This window comes from Schistocerca nitens, chromosome 9 (assembly GCF_023898315.1).
Source record: "Schistocerca nitens isolate TAMUIC-IGC-003100 chromosome 9, iqSchNite1.1, whole genome shotgun sequence".
Lineage (NCBI taxonomy): Eukaryota > Metazoa > Arthropoda > Insecta > Orthoptera > Acrididae > Schistocerca > Schistocerca nitens.
This window is the reverse complement of record NC_064622.1, coordinates 373865960-373892004: the sequence shown is the minus strand read 5'-3', so window position 1 is coordinate 373892004 and position 26045 is coordinate 373865960. Positions and strand designations below refer to the sequence as shown.

The window sequence follows — 26045 nt, the reverse complement described above, 5'->3', positions numbered from 1 at the left end:
TATTAGACGCTACAATTCAGAGCCCTCTCGAGGCACAGGCCTGCAAATATAGAGGAATCAAGAATGAGTATGCAGAATGTTACTAACGTTTGTATTTTTAGAAAGCGTTGAGAGTTTTCACATAAAAAATTCGGTGGAATTACTTTTCTAGACACCCTCGTATATTTTAAATGACGTCGGTGATAAATCGCCACTCGTTTGAAACCCTGATTCTCAGTTGTGACTGAAATTCTTGCATCACGTAGACCGTAGAAGCCCTAAATTAGGACTGTCATCGCCTTCTTAAGATCAGCCCAGCATTTTCGCATGTCACACAGAAGTTCACTGAACATGCAGAATGAGATTTTCACTCTGCAGCGGAGTGTACGGCGATATGAAACTTCCTGGCAGATTAAAACTGTGTGCCGGACCAAGACTCGAACTCGGGACCTTTGCCTTTCGCTGGAAAGTGCTCTACCATCTAGCTACCCAAGCACGACTCGCGCCCCCTCCTCAAAAGCGTTACTTCTGCCAGTATCTCGTCTCCTACCTTCCAAATTTACAGAAGCTCTCCTGCGAAGCTTGCAGAATTAGCACTCCTGAAAGAAAGGATATTGCGGAGGCATGGCTTAGCCACAGCCTAGGGGATGTTTCCAGAATGAGATTTTCACTCTGCAGCGGAGTGTGCGCCGATATGAAACTTCATGGCAGATTAAAACTGTGTGCCGGACCGAGACTCGAACTCGGGACCTTTGCCTTTCGCGGGCAAGTGCTCTACCATCTGAGATACGGGGCGTGAGTCGGGTAGCTCAGATGGTAGGACACTTCCCCGCGAAAGGTAAAGGTCCCGAGTTCGAGTCTCGGTCCGGCACACAGTTTTAATCTGCCAGAAAGTTTCACTGAACATGTTCATAACGTTGTAGCGACAGCCAAAAAGGAATACAGGTCGTATAACTCTCACTCAGATCCGTCAAGAAAGTGGTCAAATAAATTTTTATTTGCTCACAGATGAGGTTCCATACGTGTAGAAATCTCAAAGCAAATCAAATTGTGGTATTTAGCCACCCCCTTCCCCCCGCCCCCCCTCCCCCCTCCCCCCACATGCCACTAATTGATGCATCATTCTGATTATGTATTCTCTAGACACGTAGCCGATATCATTCTGTAAATCTTTTAAGATGATATTTTACAAAAGTTTGTTTGCAACACCCTTCCTTGTCGTAGTAAATATGCGTAGGAGCTCTCCCTCGCCCAATTCCTTGGAGTCATCAGAGCGTCGCCACTGGTTTATATTGATCATGTCTTCTGCGCAGAACATATCTGATATTTCTTGTCTGCAATGGCATGGACGTCGAGTTTATATACAAATGCTGAATAGAAATACAGTCGAGAACACGTCCATTTACGGAACACTAGTAGAAATGGCCACGTTTCAGTTTCAGATCACATTTTTCCAGTACTACCACACCAGAAGTATCTGACAAAGCTTTGATTGCTGTTCCGAAAGGTGAGAAAGTACTTAGCATTTTTGTGAAATCATGCCTTGTTCTGTCGCGCACCAGCGAATGAACTGCTCCAAATTGGCGAGCAAAGCGGCCTTTCGATCCACTCCCAGCTTGATAGGAATGATCTTAGCGCCTTGACCGTTTTATCTCTCATATGTTTACGTAGCGCGGCTGCAAATTTAAGCCACGATAGCACGTAATCTGAAACGGAGCGTCTGCTGGTAGCCTGGTGGCGTAATCTTCAACATACATATACACGAGTGACGTGCGCCAGCTTATATCAGTGTTTGTTCTGTGCAGGGAACAGAGGAATATGGACCCCGCTACACGGAGCTCACCTCGTGATTAGATACCGCTCCACGTCGATATTCGGATCCTATCAGTCTGTGATTTAGTGGCCTGTTAATTCCGGCGATAGCTACGGATTCGCTAGATTTCGGCTTTCCACCTGCAGATTCCAGACATCGCGGCGATAACGACCTACCACTGGAGGACGTCCTAGTCGCTGACACCACCACAACACCATGCCTCTAGGTAAGCGAGCGCTTGCGGCTTCGTGTACTGTGTACTTACGATTTAAATTAGCCTTTCAACATTTTTAATGGAAACCTCGAAATTCACGCCTGTTTGGTAAACTTATTATTAACATTTTTCTTTATTTCTTTACGGAGGCACTTGTGACCGATAAATCAACAAGTGTCTTCGTACAAAAAGCTCCCTATCGTGTAACAATGTACGTGGATATTCGCTCTCTTGGATATCACAAAAACTGAGCTTCATGGGGTGAGACCTATTTTAGTTACTTAAGGGGAAAACAGCTTCTATAAGGCGTTAGAATTATGTGGATACTTTAAATTTATGGTATTCCCATCGCTCTCTGACACAGTAAAAGTAAAATTAATTTATTTCTGAAAGGTAATATTTCTTGACACTGAATGAAAAAATGCTACATACAATTGATGATAATATATTTATCGTTATTAACTGAATGTGGTTCTTATACAAAATTTAAACTTTTTAGTTACTCTGGTATGTGTTACTTCTGCACCGATTTCCAGTCGGCGCATTTTTTTTTCTTTTTTTTTTTTTTACTACGCTACAGAATAGTTCGTATTTCCCTTCACATTCACCACCGTGAGAGATTTAATTCAGCATCCGCATAAACAAATTAATGTTACTAGGTAGTTTTTCTTAACTTTTTCTTGACCATTGCTTAGAATTACAATTTTTAAAAAATATGTTTGCTGCTAAGGTTACTTACTTTAATAATCAGTAGATATTTTTAACTCCTCTGATTTGTTCCTGCTCTCTGATTTTCTGACTAACTCTTATTCTTGAGAGCAATGTTGAATATATAACTTTAATAATTAATTTATCAATATTTCTTAGAGCATTAAATGTTGTATTAATGTAGAAACTTAATATTCTGTTCAAGTGGAAATGTAATAAAGGTAATTATTTCCAGAAACAATATTTTAGTCAAGTGAATTTACATCTCACAGCATCAGATTCAACTGAGCAAAAAATAAAACATTGTTTGATGAGCGAATGACATCTTCAGTGTCGGATTATTGTGATCAACGACTTTTATTTAGGTACTGAGACCGCAAGGATGGTGGTTTGTCACACAAGAACTTGGTGTATCGTATCTGATGAACGATATTTTGTCTGTCTTATCTGACCTGAGATTATTGTTAGATGCACACTGATCATATACTGCAGAGGTGATTCACAGACACACACAAATGCTTCGGAGATTTAATAAATAATTTCTAAAAAAAAGTGTTTTGTTGTAGAATTTCTTTGGTAAATCAGCAGGTAATTTACACCATTTGCAGGGAAGTGTGGGAGTTTCTGTCACTTACATTTATCTTAGTGTACAATCATTTCGTTTACGAGTAATCTCCGTTTCGGTCTGCGATACAGATACATTACAAGCTCACATATAAATATACTATACCTTGTCTTAAATAAATAAACAGATAATATTTGTAACCGTTGCAGCAGGCTATCTTTACTACTCACTTCGTGGAATTGTGTTTTCCGCTGTTAGATGATATGTTTTCGGTTTTACGATTGCGCTTTTATGACTTTTTTTTCTAGTCACCTAATCGTCTTCATTCCGGACTACAAACGGTGTTTAACACTATATTCACTGTCGACCATTTAAATTGTTTTGCCGGCCTCGGAGAAACGCCAGGAATACGGTCCGCGATGTCGGTGGGCGAGGGCCACTTCATTCTTGGGAGTAGTGCTCACACAAGCGGAACCGTTGCTTCTGTTGTGCGGGTGAAAGTGTAGCTACTGTGAGTCAGTGCGGGAAACCTCGGTAACTACAGTTTGCCGCAATTTCGTTATGTGCAGTCGAATCCAAGAATGCAGGTCCGAAACGCGTTGTGCACCCAGTCTCATTTCCAAGTGAAACGGCTATCGTCTCGGTTTGGAAACAAACTTGCACTACTGAAGAACTGAATACGAAAAATCTTCCGTACAGTCGGACGCAACTACCCGTAGCAATGTCACCGCTCGCATTCCCTTAAAGGCTTAAAGCGGACGGGAAGGTCCACGGTAAGTGTTGAATGTTGTTGTTCGGGTCTGCTGCGCTTGCTAACGGGTCATCTGTTTTCCTGTGACGGTACGTTTTCTCCCAATAAGATAAATTTGGACCGCGCGATCTAGGACACCTTGTCACGATCGTGCGGCTCCCCACGTTGGAGGTTCGTGTCCTCCCTGGGGCACGGGTATGTGTGTTGTCCATAGCATAAGTTAGTTACGTTAGAAAGTAGTGTGTCGGCTTAGGGTCCGATGACCTCAGCAATTTGGTCCCATAAGACCTTACCAAAAATTTCCATAAATTTGGAATTAACTGTCCCCAGATGTCCACATTGATAGGAGAAAGGGGATGGTTAATACGAACAATAAGTGTCTTCTTCCCGCGGGATCGACACGTTAATCTGGATCTCCACTGCTAATGGTAGAGAGAGCCCCCCCCCCCCCCCCCCCCACATACCGTCAACGGGACGGACGGCATTTCCGTACATCTGTGTGCGTCTAGTATTATCCCATGGAAAGTGTGAGAATGTTTTCGAAATGTTTGCGAATCATATAAATAGGGCAAGGCGTGGATACCAGTCCGGTACTCACCCAGTCGACTGTGAGAAACGATCTAAAAACCATACCTAGGCTGGCTGACACGCCACACATCGGCCCTCGTAGTTGATTCACCGAACGGTTATCCTGGCGGGTATAAATACGAATGCCGACGTCTAAGTCAAAAGTCAGTCATTTTGCTATATCAGTCATGATTCGTTGAAAGGTCTCAACGTCTAAAACGTTTCGGGAGTTCTTCGGATCTCGGGGACGTGAGATCCGATCTGTAGAGAGTTCCTGTGTGTAGAAGGCTGGTCGTGGTCGAAGGTGATACTCGAAAACGTCTCACGTTGCTGCAGTCATGTTAGTGGTACGACGATGGAAAGTTTTCCTCCTAGCAGAGGAGTGTGTGGGCGTGGAGTTTTGACCAATTCTTTTAAATTCTTATTTTTGGAGGCGGCTTTCGAGACAGTCCGTGCGCGTGACTGGCCATCTCAGTACTTTATTACAGCATCGATCTTTCAGCTGTCTGGAGGTATGTTCTCCGACGCACCGTGAGCGAATGTAGCATGAACAGCGGAATGTGATGATTATATTTCAATGCGTACCCTCCACCACGTGCCGGATTGGTTCATGCAGAGGTCAGTGTGTAGATTGATACATTTATTAGAGGTAGGGGTGCAAATGTGGAAACCCAGTTTGTTTTTGTTGTATAAAAGAAATTTTTACTTCTCTTTCAGCTTCAAAAATTAGCCAAAGCTAATTCATAATGTTTTAGCAATGAATGTAATACTATGAAACACAAAAACTAAATATGTTAAAAATTAAAAAAACATTTTCGGCTTGCACAACTCATTAATTTTTCAAGAAGTGCGGGTAATGTGGAAACGCCTTAAATTTGTGGGAAACTGACTACTTCAAACGAAAACTACTAAAAATTTTGGGAATGTTTTATTTTATATTAAATTTAAATTACACAAATATATTTTTAAACGCAACTGTAATAGAAAAATGCTTCATAAGCGAAGTTCAGTTGCAAAAATCGCATATGTAAATATCTCCTTCATTTCTGGCACAGAAAGAGTGACTCCACTCCTCACACACTACACACTTAATCCACAACTCTCCCCGAACGTCTTTGGAAAATGCGCCTCCACAAAAAATACAAATGGCATCTTCTTCACTGGGTTTTTCTTCCCCAACTGGGAGAACCAAATCTGACTCTCCTGAAGGGACAGTTGGTGCAATGGGCTTTTCATCTGAATCCTCAGGTAACTTAAGGAGTGTTTACTGTACTCAGCTTCCAAAATATAAAAAAACATGTCTACAGTTTCTTTGTTGAACCCGTTTGCTCTCGAGAATGACGTCACCATAGGCGGATTGTGAGTTTATTTCTGTGTCTTCTAAGAAAAAGGTCAAACAAAGCTCTACCTGCAGCATTTGAAGTAAAAGGATCATTAATATTATTTCTTTCCGCTGGCTGATATGCCTTTGTCTTGACATCTAATCTGGTTAGGCCATAGAAACGATCATCCATTTCAATGAGATACTGTACCAACTGTTTCTCAATAGCATCAGGTAGTACAGGCTTACGTCCAAGTCTCAAAGAAACACATTCTTCAGGTGACATATCACTATGCACAAACCTTTGAAGTGTCGTCTGAGGTACGCTGAAAGTTTTTACTGATCTTCTTAACCACATAGGCTTTTCCCTTAAGGCTATTGCAGCCTTAATCATGTTTCCAGCATCCCACTTCTTCATAATAGCTCTTGGTTTGCGATCAGTTAGCTTTCGTGGCATCTAGAAGCAGACGCGAAACGTATTGGTAGTAATGTATTTGATGTTGGTATTGTGGAAACGTTTCCACAATGCCACCGTATGTATGCTTCCACATTACTTACACAGTGGCCATTTTAAATTTAGGTAGATTACATTAAGCAACTATCCATTTAAGGTTGACAAACGACTGCTAAAACCTTCTATGCACCTCCCTTTATAAGCTATCAGACGTAAAGAAAAGATAACTACAAAGTATGTAGATAAATGTAATACCAAAACTTACCTCGAAAAAGGTTTAGAAAATGCGCGAACTTAAACTGCATCACTGTCACGGCGACTGTTGTTCAACTGACTGATAACCCTCTACCGTGACAAATAGGAACTATTGCAACAATTTATGGCTGCCCCGCTACAGTGCAGCACTCTGCAGGTCACATACTAGACGTTTCCACATTACCCACACGCTTCCACATTTACACCCCTATCTCTACTCTTAGACGAATTCTGTCGCTTTTTAGGGTTCCGTGTGTCAGCAGATGAAAACTGAACCCTTGTAGGATTATTTTGTTGTCTATGTGTGTGTCCGACCATTTTCCTCAGGAACCCTTTAGCGTTCAAAATGGTTCAAATGGCTCTGAGCGCTATGGCGGTCGCAGCAGTTCCAGACTTAAGCGCCTAGAACCGCTCTGCCACAACGGCCGGCTCCCTTTGGTGTATGAAGTTGAAATTTGCGCCATGTACTAAGGTCTAAGGCCCATTCGACCTGTAAAAGGCTTAAGCTTTTGAATCAATGAAATCAAAAGGTACGGCCATTTATGTCACACATTTTCACACTCATCAGAACGTATAGGATGATTACTGTTCACTTATAATCTTCAAATTTGGTAAGCAGAAAGGTTTTACCGTAGAAATTAAGGAAAACTCCGAAAATTGTTAATTTATATCACAAGGGAAAAAATGTTTCGTCGTTTGTTACCCGCCTGTCTGTCAGTTATGCCCCATTCTTCAAAATTCTCAGTTTCCGGGGTGGATAAACTATCTATATTCGTAATTAAATTTGCACGGAACCCTCGGTGAGAGAGTCCTACCCGCACTTATCCAGTTTTTTAGCCTTTTATTCATAGTTTGTTAACACTCTTGGTTTAATAATAATACTGCCGATTCTAGAACTACACCAAAGGGAAACTTTTTTTACAACAACCTAACTTTTCACCTTGAATATAATCGTAAGTAAAATTCTTAAGCGTGACCACACACTCCTCCTAACTAGTCGTAAATAGTACCGTAGATGCAGCAATTCAACTGTCGTCTTGAGGACGCACGTGAAGAATGTTATGTCGTGGCCAATATGTACACTAGATATTGGTGCTGATCCTTGATCGTTGGTCATGCAATGGAAGATTAACACATGAAAGTTCACTCTCCTTTTCAGTCCTAAGGACAAGTGGCCATCCATCCCATAAACGTCTTCCCGCTTAATACTGTCTGAGGCATGGCCATGCGGAGCCACTTCTGCTAAATGTACGTCCTAGGGCATACAGATTAACGTTGGTGCATGAATACCTACAATTAGCACCCAGAGTGCTGAGGAAGGCTTTCTTTCTTCCCACGTCTTTTGTAACGTGGCGTCGCGCGGTCTGCCGTGCGTTCATGGTCGCAATGCGCTTGCTCCTAACGAGCGTAGCAAGAGAGTTAATTTATCGCTACGCAAACGACAGCATACGCCACCTAACATGTTCCAAAACGCCGTGTATAACAACGAGACTTCTCCGGGGCTGATACCTTGGGTTCTAGTGGTGACAGAAACCTACGTTGAAGTGTTTTGCGTAGCCCTTGGGCTACGGACTGGTTGTATTCGCAACAGAAGGATCGTCTTACTATAACTATCCAACAATAGAGGGTCAATTTTTTAGTATTACACACTTTCCGTAGCTTAGGCAACTGGAACAAGTCAGTTGGTTCTTTCTGCATTAGGTGTGGTCTATGATACTTCTTAAGCGGCATATGGAGGCACCATTTAGTTCATGGGCGGTTCCTAATAAAAAGCGAAACAGCACTTTTCACCATTTTTTTCGTCGTCAGCAGCGGATATATAAACAATTAAAAGCATAGAATTGCTCATATTTTAAAGGTACATTCTTCAGGCATTTTTCTAGAAGTGCCATCTTCCCATTTCTCTAAAATCTTTATCCGTTATCGAGAAACACCCTGAAAACTTGGCATTTGGGTATCAAGACCGAGCCGTAAGATTCCAAGACGACTATGCATAGCTAACTTCAGTACTTTTTACGATGTTTTCCTAAGATCTCAATCTCGAACACCATTGAAAAATTTCTTGATGTATTTATCCTTTTTCGAGGTAAATAAGTTCAATTTTGTCCTACTTGTACACGTAAAATATCTGGAACCGCCCGTGAACTAAATGGTGCCGCCATATGCCCCTTAAGACGTATCATCGACCACATATAAAGCAAAAAGGACTAACTAACTTGTTCCAGTTGCCTAAGCTACAGGAAGTGTATAATATTCAAAAATTGATCCTGTATGGTTGGATAGTTATAGTAAGACGATCCTTGTGTAAGGCGGAAACGTAGTTTATAAAGTGACGTAGCGTGGGGAAACATGCTGTAAATTGTCTCCGTTATCATCAGAATGGTTCTGAGGGTCCCTTGTTGTAATAGTGAAAGGCATGGGAACGTTTTGTGCACATAAATACGGTTTGAGGTGTAAAATTTGTTTTGCGTCATTTCAGTTTCGCATAAGTAAGGTATCAAAATTTGAATGACCCATAAATTTGTTTTCATATGAGTGACATGCCCTGCTGTAGCAGGTGAAGGATGGGAACCAACGGAAAAAAGGCGAATATACTCATGTTTAAAACACTGACTGAAAAAGTGGGGTAGTAACTGCCTCATTCTACCTTCCTCCTTTCTCAAAAATTTTGGCTATCGTAAATATTCGCGCTCTTTTTTTATGCTAAGGCAGAAGGAGACAGTGGCAGTTGGAAAGAGACAAAGAAGTAATAAATACTGGAATATGGTTTGAAAGAACGAAGGAGATAAGGACAGTGTGAGAAAAGAGGGGGATACAGTGGCAGTGGAATATACACTCCTGGAAATGGAAAAAAGAACACATTGACACCGGTGTGTCAGACCCACCATACTTGCTCCGGACACTGCGAGAGGGCTGTACAAGCAATGATCACACGCACGGCACAGCGGACACACCAGGAACCGCGGTGTTGGCCGTCGAATGGCGCTAGCTGCGCAGCATTTGTGCACCGCCGCCGTCAGTGTCAGCCAGTTTGCCGTGGCATACGGAGCTCCATCGCAGTCTTTAACACTGGTAGCATGCCGCGACAGCGTGGACGTGAACCGTATGTGCAGTTGACGGACTTTGAGCGAGGGCGTATAGTGGGCATGCGGGAGGCCGGGTGGACGTACCGCCGAATTGCTCAACACGTGGGGCGTGAGGTCTCCACAGTACATCGATGTTGTCGCCAGTGGTCGGCGGAAGGTGCACGTGCCCGTGACCTGGGACCGGACCGCAGCGACGCACGGATGCACGCCAAGACCGTAGGATCCTACGCAGTGCCGTAGGGGACCGCACCGCCACTTTCCAGCAAATTAGGGACACTGTTGCTCCTGGGGTATCGGCGAGGACCATTCGAAACCGTCTCCATGAAGCTGGGCTACGGTCCCGCACACCGTTAGGCCGTCTTCCGCTCACGCTCCAACATCGTGCAGCCCGCCTCCAGTGGTGTCGCGACAGGCGTGAATGGAGGGACGAATGGAGACGTGTCGTCTTCAGCGATGAGAGTCGCTTCTGCCTTGGTGCCAATGATGGTCGTATGCGTGTTTGGCGCCGTGCAGGTGAGTGCCACAATCAGGACTGCATACGACCGAGGCAGACAGGGCCAACACCCGGCATCATGGTGTGGGGAGCGATCTCCTACACTGGCCGTACACCACTGGTGATCGTCGAGGGGACACTGAATAGTGCACGGTACATCCAAACCGTCATCGAACCCATCGTTCTACCATTCCTAGACCGGCAAGGGAACTTGCTGTTCCAACAGGACAATGCACGTCCGCATGTATCCCGTGCCACCCAACGTGCTCTAGAAGGTGTAAGTCAACTACCCTGGCCAGCAAGATCTCCGGATCTGTCCCCCATTGAGCATGTTTGGGACTGGATGAAGCGTCGTCTCACGCGGTCTGCACGTCCAGCACGAACGCTGGTCCAACTGAGGCGCCAGGTGGAAATGGCATGGCAAGCCGTTCCACAGGACTACATCCAGCATCTCTACGATCGTCTCCATGGGAGAATAGCAGCCTGCGTTGCTGCGAAAGGTGGATATACACAGTACTAGTGCCGACATTGTGCATGCTCTGTTGCCTGTGTCTATGTGCCTGTGGTTCTGTCAGTGTGATCATGTGATGTATCTGACCCCAGGAATGTGTCAATAAAGTTTCCCCTTCCTGGGACAATGAATTCACGGTGTTCTTATTTCAATTTCCAGGAGTGTAGTTGACAGCGGCAGAACAGTGTTTGGAAAGGAGTGAAGAAGGCGGTGCCAGTGGGCAAGAAATAAAGAGAAGGAGAAAGTGCAAGTTTTTGAGCGACAGTGAGACAGAATGTGTGACAATGATAACAAGGAAGAGAGATACAGCGACAGTGAAAAGAGACGGCAGCAGTGGGAATGAATGAATGAGGTAGTAGCAGTAAGAGAGAGCAAGAGGGAGACGGTGACCTACTTTTCAGTCTGAGTCTTTAGAAAAGGATCATATTGGCCTCTTTTGTGTTCCGATAGGAGCATATTTTCTCTGGCAATCTAACAGAACATAAATATACACCTTATCTGATCTCAGGTGGAAGCTTTACATCACTAGCAGTTAATGACTTGTCTCCAACTGTTTCCATACATTCCACTCAGCCGAGTTGTTGATTCCACTTTTATATGCGACTGGCCCAGTCGTCTTCTTGAGGTGATGCAAGATGTATTGCGAACTCGCTACCTGGACGACCCAGTGAAGAATCGGTATAACGCCTATACTTGTAGCTGAGTTCGACTCCCATTGCCCGGTACGCCCTCTGAAATACATTTGTTTTTCAAGCCCTGTACTCATATTCCTCATGCCTTATTAGTCCATCAAATTTACCACATCTCAAATGTTTTAATTCTCTTCTTTTCCGGGTTTCCGACAGTCTGTACTTCAGACGTACACTTTCACAAATTTTATCCTCAAATGAAGGCCAATCTTTGATACCAGTAGACTTCTCTTCGCCAGGAGTGCTCTCTTTGCCATATCTAGTCTGCTTTTTGTCTGCTCCTCCCTTCGCCCGTAACACATTATTTCCCCTTCAAGGTAACCGAATTCCTTCACTTCGACTACTTCGTTGTCCCCAATTTTGAAGTTTCTCGCTTGTTTCACTTCTGCTATACCTCTTTACTTCCGTCTTTCTTCGATCTACTCTCAGTCCGTATTCCGTGCTTAGTAGGCTGTTCTTTCCACTCAGTACGTCCTGTAATACATCCTCCTTTTTCAGCGAAACTTATCGTTGGTATGTTTTCATCCTGAAGTTTAAAATGTGTGTGTGTAAATTCCTAAGGGATCAAACTGCTGATGTCATCGGTCCCTAGACTTACACACTACTTAAACTAACTTATGCTAGGAACAACACACACAGCCGTGCCCGAGGGAGGACTCGAACCTCCGGCGGGAGGGGCCACGCGATCCGTGATATGGCGCCTCAAACCGCGTGGCCACTCGGCGCGGCCTTAAGTTTAACCCCCACACCTGAACCGTGATTGCACAGTAGTGGTAAAAGACAGCATCCTTGTCGTACACTTATCTCAATAGTAACACTTCGTTCTTGGTCTTCCATTCTTATGTTTCACTCCTGATTCTTGTACATCTGTATATAACCAGTGTTTTAAAATAGTTTGCACCTATTTTTCTCAGAATTTCGAACGCCTCGCACCATTGCACACTGTCGAACGCTTTTTCCAGGCCGGCTAATCCTATGAACATATTTTAATTTTTCTTACGTCTTACTTCAATTATTAGGCACAATGTCAGAACTACCTATCGGTACCTTTTCCTTCCGTGAGGTGTCAGTTGAGCAATTGGGATACATCTAAGATGTTATGGATCCGTTCCTCGGTGACCTCCTGGGAAGGAAAGCTCCTCATAAGATCATTCAAATTCAGAGAAACAATCTCGTGCAGTGGATAACATCTTAATAAATGAAACTCACTAGAAGTCAGCCAATTAAGCTTGAAATTATGGTTACCACACGTCACGTGGATATATTAATGAAGGTAATCATCAAATTACAAAAGGAAACTAGCGATCACAATAACAATTTTGGTTATTGCCGTAAGACGTGAAGCAAAATGATTTACCCACTAAAACAAGCGTATAAATAGTGGGCAAGAGATTGAAAATACCAACTATAACATTGCACAAATTAGTGGGCACATGAAACATAACATGAATACACAGTAAGTAATGCAATACCTTTTTTTTAACGCAGGTTGGTTTTATTCTGGATTCAAATACACCACATTCTTTTTTCAACATCACCTCCGTTCAACGCGACTGCCTTATGCCATTTACTGGGAGGTCCTACATGCCCGCTTGTTCTCAGTCTCTAATGACGTCTGCTTCCCTTGTTTTGTTTTGAAACATTGGCTCCCGAAATTTGACAGTATTATTTTCTATGAATCACAGCTCCTTACTTGTTAGCATCCGATTATCCCAATTCATCTAACGATAAATATGCATTAATACCTTTCTCACCCTCTATGATGTACAGACAGTTATTAATTCAATATTTTAAAATAAAGTCACATATTTCAAAGGCATTCTTTCTGCTTTCTAAGTCACTTACTTGAATTGATTCTCCTAGATTACTGAACTTTTGCTCTTAGAGTAATTGTTGCTAAGCTCCTGGGTGAGTCTTTGACGATCTACTACTTCTAAACAGATTTTTACTCTCTTCTTTTTCCTAAAGATGGTTTGTCTTTTCATTTACAATATACAGTTACCCGGCAGTTTTTCATTTTACGATATACAATGACCAATCATTTTACTCCTGTAGTTTGTGTCCTGATAAAGATGTTATTAACGATATTTTATTACACTTCTCTTCTTTCATTCTAAGAATTTCCTTCATTTTTGTAAGACCTAACTCAAGAGGATTGGAAGTGAATAACAACATTCTCTTCATCTGAGTTTAAATACCTCATCTTGACTCCGTTATTGTGAAATATAGATTTCCTTTACGTTTCGCGCGCGTATGAGAGTTTGTTTGCGCCATATTTTTCGCGTAGCGATTACGGAGATAAGGCTAACGATCAGAAGCGAGCACCTATTAATTTCCTCATACTGCATCTGCGAACTTACATGCTGGTACAGCTTCAAGTAACGCTTGATTTGTACATAATAAATTTATATAATTGTAATAATTATGTTACGTTGCTTATTACGAACAGCCATCACGTACATTAAGTCAAGATTACCAGAGAGTATTATTAAAGTTTTATGAATTTCGAACTGATATAAATGTAACTACTTGAGCTACATTTCGATGTATATGTGCAGTCCAGTATTGACAATCAAAATCCGGAACGACATTATTGAAGCGGTGATATATTAACAATATTGGATAAATCTTCGATAATGAGTTTTATATATTTTATTATTTGTCAGTGCACAGTATGCCTCGCCTCTGCAGCTCATTCCAGTCCTGTGATATCTTTCTCTTGACAGGAAAATCGTTTCGCCTCTTCTACTGACTGTTCCCCAATATTGGTACATAGCGAATCGCTATTCTCCTTTCTGCTAAACTTCGTCAATTTCATATTAACTCTGTTTAGCATAAATGTAATATCCTTTCTAAATTGTAATCCCATTCCAATCAACTGTTTTTAGTTACGTCTAGGAAGGCTACATCTTGTGAGGATCGTAGAAACATTATTAGTAGTATGATAGCGCACGGTGCCGATATGTTCCAGAAAACCGCGAGTGAAAATGTGACTTTTCAGTGGGCTGTACATTGGATTCTAATGATCACACAGAGAAGGGGTCAAGTGTTTTGGGTAGCCTTTGGCCTAGCGACCATTTCTATACCTGTCGGAAGAATGGGCATATTGTAGCTATCCTACAAGACAGGGTCAAAATTTAAACCTTACACATATCCTTCAGCTCAGGCAAATTGAGCAAATTGGTTGGTTCTTTTGTTTTGCATTAGGTGCGGTCTAAGATGGACATTAGACAGCTTATATAAGCAGCACTTGTTCATGAGAAGTTCCCGAGAGAATTCCGAAAAACCATGATGTTTGGGTACGAAAAGTGTATCTAAGTAACTACCCATACCACATGGCTCAAATATTAATTTTACATCTTTTACACTTTCATCTAGAAACATCATTTTCCCATCTGTTTCCGTTATCAAGATCCACCCTGAAAAACACTATTTTTGGGTATCACAAGTAACAATTGTGGGGATGGCCACTTCTAGAATTTCTGTTAATAACAAATATTTGTAATTTTTACCATATGTTCTTAAGATGATGTTCTCGAGGAAACTCGAAACCTTCTTTGATGTATTATCCGTTACCAAGCTCCAGAGGTTTAAAATTACCGAACTTATGCAAGTAAAACACGCACGTAATATGCGGTCTTAGGCATAAATGTTGTTTTAACGGATGTAGTGAACACATGGTAAGGGTTTTAGGGTAGCTCCTATGATTCTGAGGTCATAAAACTACGCTTTTACTCGCCATTCTTTCACCAATAAAACTTTGTGTCGCACTCTCTCTGTATAATGAACACATCGCACCCATGCAAACAGATCGAAAGTGGTAGTGCGGTGACATTTTAGGGTCTTAAAATGCTTGAAAATAAGTTAAATAGTCCTCTAAAAATTATGGAAAGACTGCAGTTTCAGTAAACTGTTTCTAATGAAATTTTTATTCTTCAAGATACAAATCATAAGCCGGGCGGCGTTTTCTATGGACCGCGATCGATAAGCAAAGTATCGAGAAAAAAAGTAAAGCAAGCGATTTGGGGTTGCTGTATATTATGCGTACCTCTTTGATGTTTATATGTATATAAAGTGTCGGAGAATGCAAAAATGAAAATAAACCGTTATAAATGTATTGACATATAGAATTCCTTTTATACTGCATAAGCAGCACACCCTGCTGTAGCCGCCGGAGCACAAAACTACCACCTCTGAAAGTTTTCTACCCTATAGTCTTAGCAACAACAGTACCAGAACATGTATTTCACTGTCAAAGATATTATATGAATTTCACTCATGATTTTGGACTCGATCGTTTTCGGACCTGAGTTCCTTATCTCAAATTGGTACAGTTACCCTTATCCGTGGTCCGCCCGGTTAGCCGTCCGGTCTAACGCACTGCTTTCCGGGCGGGAAGGCGTGCCGGTCCCCGGCACGAATCCAGCGGATTAGTGGCACGGTCCGGTGTGCCGGCCAGTCTGTGGATGATTTTTAATGCGATTTTCCATCTGCCTTCGCGACTCAGTTACACTATGTCGGCGATTGCTGCGCAACACTGTCTCCACCTACGTGTACACCGTAATTACACCACCACGCAAACATTTGGGGCTACACTCGTCTGGTGTGAGACGTTCCCATGGGGAGGGGCGGGGGGGAGGGGGGGCGGGTCCACTGGGGGCCGAACCGCACAATAACCCTGGGTTCGGTGTGGGACGGCGGTGGGGTGAGTGGACTGCTGTAGCTTGTTGTGGGGTTGTGAACCGCTGAGGGCTACGTCGGGGACGAGGCCTCTCCGTCGTTTCTAGGTCCCCAGTTCAATGCAATACAATACAATACCCTTCTCCGTCACCCCTGAAAGTCCGTAACATCATCAAGGAATCATCCTGTATATGAGAATCGCCATTGTTATTCGTAGCTAAATGACTTATCTATTCAGTCCATCGTTTGCCCTTTCACATGAAGAAAATAGCTGTTACGGGTTGTTTTGTTACGACCATGCGCCAGAGGCACTGGAATCGTGTAAAGTACTAGTAATCTCGATAAATTTAATTGTATGATAAAATTAAGTATGCTACCGAGACTTGAACTCAGACGCTTGCAGAGTGTACTGCTCTTACCAACTGAGCTGTACAGATATGAGTCACTACTCTCCTCCACAGCTTCATTTCTGCCAATAGCGATGCCCTACGTTATAGAAACAAATAGTACCGGGTGATCAAAAAGTCAGTATAAATTTGAATAAATCACGGAATAATGTAGATAGAGAGGTACAAATTGACACACATGCTTGGAATGACATGGGGTTTTATTAGAACCAAAAAATACAAAAGTTCAAAAAAATGTCCGACAGATGGCGCTTCATCTGATCAAAATAGCAATAATTAGCATAACAAAGTAAGACAAAGCAAAGATGATGTTCTTTACAGGAAATGCTCAATATGTCCACCATCATTCCTCAACAATAGCCGTAGTCGAGGAATAATGTTGTGAACAGCACTGTAAAGCATGTCCGGAGTTATGGTGAGGCATTGGCGTCGGATGTTGTCTTTCAGCATCCCTAGAGATGTCGGTCGATCACGATACACTTGTGACTTCAGGTAACTCCAAAGCCAATAATCGCACGGACTGAGGTCTGGGGACCTGGGAGGCCAAGCATGATGAAAATGGCGGCTGAGCACACGATCATCACCAAACGACGCACAAGACATCTTTCACGCGTCTAGCAATATGGGTGGAGCGCCATCCTGCATAAACATCGTACGTTCCAGCAGGTGTTTATCAGCCAGGCTGGGGAGGATGCGATTCTGTAACATATCGGCGTACCTCTCACCGTCACGGTAGCAGTTACAAAACCAGAATGACACATTTCCTCGAAGAAAAAACGCCCGATAATGGTAGATGTGGTAAATCCAACCCATACCGTGACTTTCTCGTCGTGCAATGGAGTTTCCATGACAGTTCTAGAATTTTCGGTAGCCTAAATTCTGCAGTTGTGGGTGTCGACAGACCCTCGGAGAGTGAAATGAGCTTCGTCGGTCCACAACAAGTTACTCAACCAGTCGTCATTGACGATTGTCATGCGCAGTCACTGACGTTTTGCTGTCCAGCGCCATTTGTTTAATAAAACCCCATGTCATTCCAAGCATATGTGTCAGTTTTTACCTCTCTATCTATATTATTCCGTGATTTATTCAGTTTTCAAATTTATACTGACTTTTTGATCACCCGGTATTTCTCGGAGTCCCTGACCTACATACACTAAAGTCGGATGGCAGTTTCACCTCATTCGCTCACTCCGTACCTTTCACGGACTTTGCTTACGCAGAATGCGTCGTAATAGGAACAGTGCTAAATAGGTGTTTATAAAGGATTCAGTCGAATGTAAGAATGAGTATAGCTCTGCGGGATAATATTTCGTTGTAGAGATTGCGTGGAAGGCCTCGAAGAGCAAATAAAGCAATTCTAAGCACACTAGAGAACGTGAAGTGCACGCAGGTCCCGTTACCATTGTCTAGAAGGCGAGAGCCAACTAGCTTTTGCTGCTCAGCTTTCGATATGAGTTTGTTCTGTGTTCGTAAAATGTCTTGCTTTCGCCTGGTTCTCCACAAGTGTAGGAGCGCTCCGTAAACAGCCCTGCTTTCTCCTTCCATTTCTGTACGAGCCTAGCAAGCTTGCGTAGACAGGCGCGGAGCTCACTTGCTAGCACCGAGTGGTAAGTTTAAGTCGGGTCATAAAATATCCAGTCAAGAGGAGTGTGACACTGATGTAATCTTTATCCCTCTAAACAAAAAAATCTCCGATCACTTTGGTTCAAATGGCTCTGAGCACTATGGGACTTAACAGCTGAGGTCATCAGTCCCCTAGAACTACTTAAACCTAACTAACCTAAGGACATCACACACATCCATGCCCGAGGCAGGGTTCGAACCTGCGACCGTAGCAGTCGCGCGGTTCCGGATTGAAGCGCCTAGAACCGCTCGGCCACCGCCTCCGGCCCGACCACTTTGGAATGCTTGCTTAATGGGAAGAGTAATATTACAAGCGGACCTGACGAAATCACAGTAGAATTGTTTAAACGCTGCAAACCAAAACGCATTACCATCCAACAAAAATGCTTAACATGACTCATGAGACAGATCTTTGTCCTACGTATAGGCTTTTATCAGTATTGGTTTATATCTCTAAGATATTTCCAACAGTAGTTCACAAAAATTTGCATGATAAATAAAACTTACGTGTGGGAGGGGGGGGGGAGTTAGTGCCTACAAGACTATTGCGATCACTTAGGAGAAAGCCTTTCATAGGTAGCAACACAGTCTAATTACTCAAATTAGCGTGAATATTAATCACTAAGCCATATTCAAACTCCAACCTGGAACAACATGTCGGAGATACTTGTGCATTAAGCACTATCAGCACAGTCTAATTGCTCAAATTAGCGTGAATATTAATCACTAAGCCATATTCAAACTCCATCCTAGAACAACATGTCGGAGATACTTGTGCATTAAGCACTATCAACAAAGAATCAATGGAGACCTTCAACAATGCTGTACTCCATCACTTCAGCTATTCAGCAGATATTCTGAGAAAATCTTCCAGGAAGGAGTGACAGGTACTAAAGCTCAGTCGCAAGTCAATAGAGTTTCAATAACTTATACTGTTTACATGGTATTCTGGCGAGCGATATAGAAGGTCTAGCTACGAAGCCTTTCGCTACGAATATACTTACATTAAAAGGTCTGACTGCACTTGTCACATTAATCTCTTCGATGATCCGACCTTCCGCCAACATCCAGCATTGTCTTCGTCGGGAAAGCAAGAGCATTTAATACGACATAATATGTCCCCATAAACCACTGAACATTGTAGATTAATAGAGAAATATCATCAGTAATGAGACAAAATCTGTAAAAACAAACCTAGAGCTAGAGTTCGTATGACCGTCATCTCGTCTCCTGGTAATTCATAACTAGAGCTGCTACTGAAGTTTAAGTAATCTGGTAAATGATCTCTGAACCTTGAACAATAGGCATGGACATAAAAATGTCGAGAAAAATTCGCTCGTAATGCTTTCAAGGATTTTATGCAAACTTCAAATTAGATCTCAGAATCAGATTCATGTAATGCTCTGGATGTTCACCACTTCCGTGTGATATGTAACGATGCATGTTGAAAGCTTCAAATCAGAAAAAAATAGCGTTCTTTTAAATATAGATTTACCTTTAACTATTCAAAATTATATTTACAATGCCAATAACAAGGTAAGTATTGCGGCAGTCAAATGACAACCAGAAAATGGGACATTCGCACTCATAATAAGGGCAAGAAAAAAATATGTTATCTGGGCTGCCTCATGCGAAGTTGGTCACAGATACAAAAAAATAAAGGCCTACAGGAATAAGGGCCTATAGACGGCATTGTTTCGGTATGTAAAACATAGAAAGGACAGCAAGGTTCGTAATTCATGCTGAACTCTGATGACTCATGCTCTCGCCAATGCCCAACAGATGGATACACATCAAAATCGGATTTTTAATCCACTATGATATTGCCACTTCGAAATGTACACCGTGCATGGTGTAAAATAATAGAAGACACAACAATAGCCATTTTCTGTTGCATAAAGTGTACAAATATTATATCAATGTATAGATTTATTTGACGTTAAAGGTAGTGTAGGAAAAAATTACGGAGGTTAACTGGAATAAACATTAACAAAAGAACAAAATATATTCCGAAAAATGAGGTTTCTGAGTTTCGAAATTGTTCTAACATAGATGCATACAAAAAGTTCGAAATTGCATGTCATGAGTGGTCAAGTCCTTAAGCTAAACAGAAAGCAGTTAGAGACAGATTCCACATACCGTCAGATATTGTACCCGTACATTCCTGATTCACAGGAAATGTTTGTGCTTTTAAGATACAAAATAACAACTTTTCTATCACATACACTTATACACTAATGCACCAAAGAAACTAGCATAGGAATGCGTATTCAAATACACAGTTATCTAAATAGGCAGACTACGGGACTGCGGTCGCCAGCGTCTATATAAGACAACACGTGTCTGGTGCAGTTGTTAGATCGATTACTGCTGCTACAATGGCAGGTTATCAAAATTTATGTTAATTGTAGTCGGCGCACGAGCGATGGGACACATTATCTCCAAGGTAGCGATTATGTGGGGATTTTCCCCTACGACCATTTCATGAGTGTACCGTGAATGTCAGTAATCCTTTAAAACATCAATTCTCCGATATCGCTGTGGCCGGTAAAAGATCCTTCAAGAACGGGACCAACGGCGTCTGAAGAGAATCGTTCAATACGACACAAGTGAAACCTTCCACAAATTGCTGTAGGTTTCAATGCTGGGCCATCAGCAAGTGTCAGCGTGCGAAATATTCAACGAAACGTCACCGATATGGGTTTTCGGAACTGGAGGCCCAACCATGTATCCTTGATGACTGCACGACACAAAACTTTACGCCTCGCCGGCGCACGTCAACACCGACATTGGTCTGTTGATGATTAGAAACATGTTGCTGGTCGGACGAGTCTCGTTTCAAATTGTATTGAGTGGGTTGACGTGTATGGGTATGGAGAAAACCTCGTGAATTCACGGTCGCTGCATGTCAGCACGTGACTGTTCAAGCTGGTGGAGGCTCTGTAATGGTGTGGGTCGTGTGCAGTTGGAGTGAGATGGGATCCCTGATACGTCTAGATACGACTTTGAAAGGTGACACTATGTAAACATCCTGTCTGATCACGTGCATCCAGTCATGTCTATCGTGCATTCCGACGGACCTGGGCAGTTGCAACAGGACAATGCGGCACGTCACACGTCCACGTCCAGAATTGCGACGGAGTGGCTGCAGGAACACCTTCTGAGTTTAAACATTTCCGCTGGCCAGCAGTTTCCCAGACATTAACGTTACTGAACATATCTTGGTGTCTTGCAATGTGCTGTTCAGAAGAGATCTCCACCCCTTCATACTCTTACGGATTCATGGACAGCCTTGCAGGATTCATGGCGTGATTTCCCTCCAGCAGTACTTCGGACACGTCGTGTTGCGGCACTTCTCGATACTCGCGGGGACCCTACACGAGATTAGGCAGTGTACATTAAAAACATTTTTATAAACCTATTATGTAGATCTTAGTTATAATAGTAATAGTAGAAATAAAGTAAAAAAAAAACACAATTCCGTAACCTATGCTTATTTTGTTACTGCATAGCACAGGTGTTCAAAGAGAGTTCTAACTGACTCTGTCACCTGAAATATCTCCTGACACATGAAATATATCATTAATCTATTTTACAACCACATAAGCCATCACAAGGCGCTTATGAAAAGAAGTGATATCTGAAATGTGTTTTCATAAGCTTATTAACCAATGAGATAAAGTAAAAGAAAAAGTGGCTGTGTTGCTTTTCATTTCCAGCATAGTAAATCCCTGACTGAGTAAATCTGTTTGATCTTCTAACAAATATGTACAAAATATATGTAAACAACGAGTTGCCAGTGTCATTATCTATACACCTAGGACAGGTACATCTACAAATCTATGGGTGAGGTACAATTATGAACAATTTCACATTCCTGATTCACAGTAAGTGGTTGTACAGACGAGAGAAAAACAAAAAAGTGAATTTTACACTTTTCTAAAACTATTATAATTTTTAATAGTTAGTGGTACTGCCATTATTTGTAATCATTATAGATCTGACAACAAGAATAATTCTGACAGAATACTGATGTCTCAGTAATTAATAAGATTACGAATAGACTGTTTTACGAGTCACTTTTGACTAAGTACCCAAGTGAAAATACATCTGTAATATGTTTAACTCCAAAGAATGAATTTAAGATGAAAGAGTTAAGCGATATAGACTGTAAAAAAGTAAATATTCAAATACTAAAGCGGAAATGAATCTCTAATGTCTATTGTAACACAACAAGCGATATTTCAACGTCTTAATAAGAGATCTTAGGATTTACATCCGTTTTCTTTGCATTGTCAATTAAGTTCTGAACATTAATTTGATTATTTTAATTAAAATTTACGATACTGAAGGTAGACGACATTGTTTATCAACCCTAGTACACTAAAAGGGGGAAATGTTACGTTGTCATTAAACCATCGTAAGTTTTACAAATCCATATTTTATACAAAGGAAGTCATAATTTCGAGTTTATGCACTAATTAATTACAATTATGTGTCGAATGGTGTGTCAAATACAAAATAAGTACAAAATGTCCTGTTTTACATCCAAGATACTGAAGATACCAGGCTGGTGGGAACAGTTAATTGGCAGCAGCTACAGTGGTAAATTTTACAAGGGTTTAGTGATCTTGCCGGCCGCGGTGGTCTAGCGGTTCTGGCGCTGCAGTCCGGAACCGCGGGACTGCTACGGTTGCAGGTTCGAATCCTGCCTCGGGCATGGGTGTGTGTGATGTCCTTAGGTTAGTTAGGTTTAAGTAGTTCTAAGTTCTAGGGGACTTATGACCTAAGATGTTGACTACCGAGCGAGGTGGCGCAGTGGTTAGCACACTGGACTCGCATTCGGGAGGACAACGGTTCAATCCCGTCTCCGACCATCCTGATTTAGGTTTTCCGTGATTTCCCTAAATCGCTTCAGGCAAATGCCGGGATGGATCCTTTGAAAGGGCACGGCCGATTTCCTTCCCCATCCTTCCCTAACCCGAGCTTGCGCTCCGTCTCTAATGACCTCGTTGTCGACGGGACGTTAAACACTAAATCTCCTCCTCCTCCTCCTAAGATGTTGAGTCCCATAGTGCTCAGAGCCATTTTTTTGTTTAGTGATCTTGTGTTAACAGCGCCACTTATTGTTTCTCTAAATAATTATTTTTTGGTATTATGCACGGAAGTTGCAAATTTTCCTTGGGGTCTCTGTGCTTCATTCACTTCATTCACATGAAAACATTTGCAAGTGAGTGCCAATATAGAACACGTCCACTCACAAGTTACTTATCCATGTGTGCAGACACAGGCGTCCAGCACGGGGAGGACCAACTGCGCCACGTGAGGAGGGCTCATTAACGCAGGAAACCGAAGGGCCTGAATGCTCGTGGCAGGCTGTTTAGCGGTTACATAAGTCGCTGCTGGCGGCGGCCGTCAAAGCGCGCCACGAAGCTCAGGTGCGACATCTCCGCAGAAAAGACCTGTCGGTGGTTTGTTTTCCTCTACAGGGTCTTTCATGTCCTGAGCAGCAAACTATCAGGAATAACATGTCTTACAAGTAGGAACACTTTTTACACGAAAAACAGCCGCGTAGTTCTGAAGATGTTAATACCTGGCATTACCAGGAATTGAGAAGGCGCTCCTTACGTAATTTATTTTAAAAAATCTTTTAATGCCTAGAATATTATTACATATAATATACAGGATCAGGTGCCTAACCGCCGGCCAGAGTGGCCGAGCGGCTCTAGGCGCTAGAGTCTGGAACCGCGAGACCGCTACGGTCGCAGGTTCGAATCCTGCCTGGGACATGGATGTGTGTGATGTCCTTAGGTTAGTTAGGTTTAAGTAGTTCTAAGTTATAGGGGACTGATGACCTCAGAAGTTAAGTCCTATAGTGCTCAGAGCCAGCCAGGTGCCTATCCAGTTTCGGTTGTAAGAACCACCTTGAAACCTTTCGGGTGCGGCCGCCGTATTGCAAGTCTTTTTAGTTGACGCCACTTCCCTGCCGGGAATCGAAACGGGCCTCTTTGCGTGGTAGGCAGTAACGCTGCGGCTTCGCTACGGATGCGGACATGAGATCAGGTATTTACCAAATGCGGGTTGAACGTGAACTACACCAATAGTAATTATTATGGTTCAAATGGCTCTGAGCATTATGGGACTTGACTGCTGAGGTCATCAGTCCCCTAGAACTTAGAACTACTTAAACCTAACTAACCTAAGGACAGCACACACATACATGCCCGAGGCGGGATTAGTAATTATTATGCTGTGATACGCGTATGTGCAGAAAGCAACACGAATGAGAAAAATTTCGAAGCTAACAGCAGCAACAAGAACTTAGCCAGGCTTTACGCTCTTACGAGACGCACGTTGTACAAACAGGGTGTATCATTGTCACTAAACTTTTAAAGAGAATAGTTTTGACGTTACTGACTTCCCACATTCAGGAAGACCTTCGGGGTGTGATGAAGATCCTTTAAACACATTAATGCACAATGATCTACGTTAGCGTACTGGAGAACTGGCAAATGTGTTGAACTGTGATCATTCCACTATCGTGCGACATTCGCATGGAATCGGGAAGGCTCAAACATCGCATGCATCGGTACCATATGGGTTAAACCAAAGTCACAAAAAGCAGCATGTGACCCTGTGACTGCTTGCTCGTCATCAACTGGCTCGTAAACAGTACCGACCATTCCTATCCCGTATTGTTACTAGCAACGAGAAAAGACGTGCGCGCATCCACCAAAAATAATGTTACGCATGTGGCGTAATCATCATTGCTGAAGTTTATTATCAACAACTGAGACGTCTTGTAGACGCAATCCAAGACAAAGGATCAAGAAGACTGAGTGAGAAGATCGTACTCCACGATAATGCCCACCCGCATTCTGCCACACTGACAAAGAACACTATACATGAGCTGGATTTGGAAGTTATTCCGCATCCACCTCATCCACCTGATCTGGCGCCCTCAGATTTTCACTTTTTCCTCTATCGAACATTTTCAAGAAACTGCCATTCTGGATGAAAATGCAGTCCGAACATGTTCCTCGCCTCAAAACCATTTGATTTCTACAGCCACGGAATAGAAAAATTCCTCCAATGTTGATAGACTATTGTAAATAGTGGAAGAGAATATATTATTTGGCGGCCGGTGTGGCCGAGAGGTTCTAGGCGCTTCAGTCTGGAACCGCGCGACAGCTACGGTCGCAGGCTCGAATTCTGCCTTGGGCATTGATGTGTGCGATGTCCTTAGGTTAATTAGGTTCAAGTAGTTCTAAGATCTAGGGGACTGATGACCTCAGATGTTTAAGTCCCATAGTGCGCAGAGCCATTTGAACCAATTTGAATATATTATTAATGACTAAAGTGTCTATTACATGTCTCTCTTGTGTTTATTAAACTTATGGGAAACTTATTAAACTTATGTTTATCTTAATTAACGTCATTATTGAGGCTTAAGGCAGCGTTAGACTTTGGTTGTACGTGGTATCATCAACAATCGATACCACGCAGGGGCATTATTCCGCTGTACAAAGTCGGCAGTAGCAGTCATGCTGGTTACCACGAGAGGCAGGAAAGCGCGACCACGTCATCCAACCGCCAGCTGCCTGAGGGACACGCCCTCTTGCTTCGGAGCCGCCAGCGCCACACAAGTGGCCGCCTCAAGAAACTTTCAGTCTCGAGAGTTTGGTTTCCAGTGGTCTGGTTACAGCTTTCTAGCTACAGTTTTCGAGTCTCCAGAGTTCTCAGTCTTCGCTCTATGTCTTAAGTCAGCTTAGTTATAGAGTTGCGAGTACAAGTGTAACATACTCAGGCCTCTCCTGTTATCAGACAGTGATTAACGTTCAAGTAGGATTTGTTGTTAGTGGCAGCACCAGTGCGTACTTCGGGGCGTTATCTGAATTTATATCAGGACATTCTGTGGGGTCATTGTAC

General features: G+C 42.6%; 1 protein-coding gene across 1 annotated transcript in view; it reads left to right on the top strand.

The window, feature by feature from the left end:
- LOC126203900 (aquaporin AQPAn.G-like) overlaps positions 1-26045 on the top strand; it is a 211033-nt gene that overhangs the window by 16873 nt on the left and 168115 nt on the right. The window contains exon 2 of the mRNA XM_049938288.1: positions 1785-2018. Coding sequence (XP_049794245.1) covers positions 2009-2018 — 10 coding nt within the window. The 5' untranslated portion in view covers positions 1785-2008. The remainder of the gene's footprint in view (positions 1-1784; positions 2019-26045) is intronic.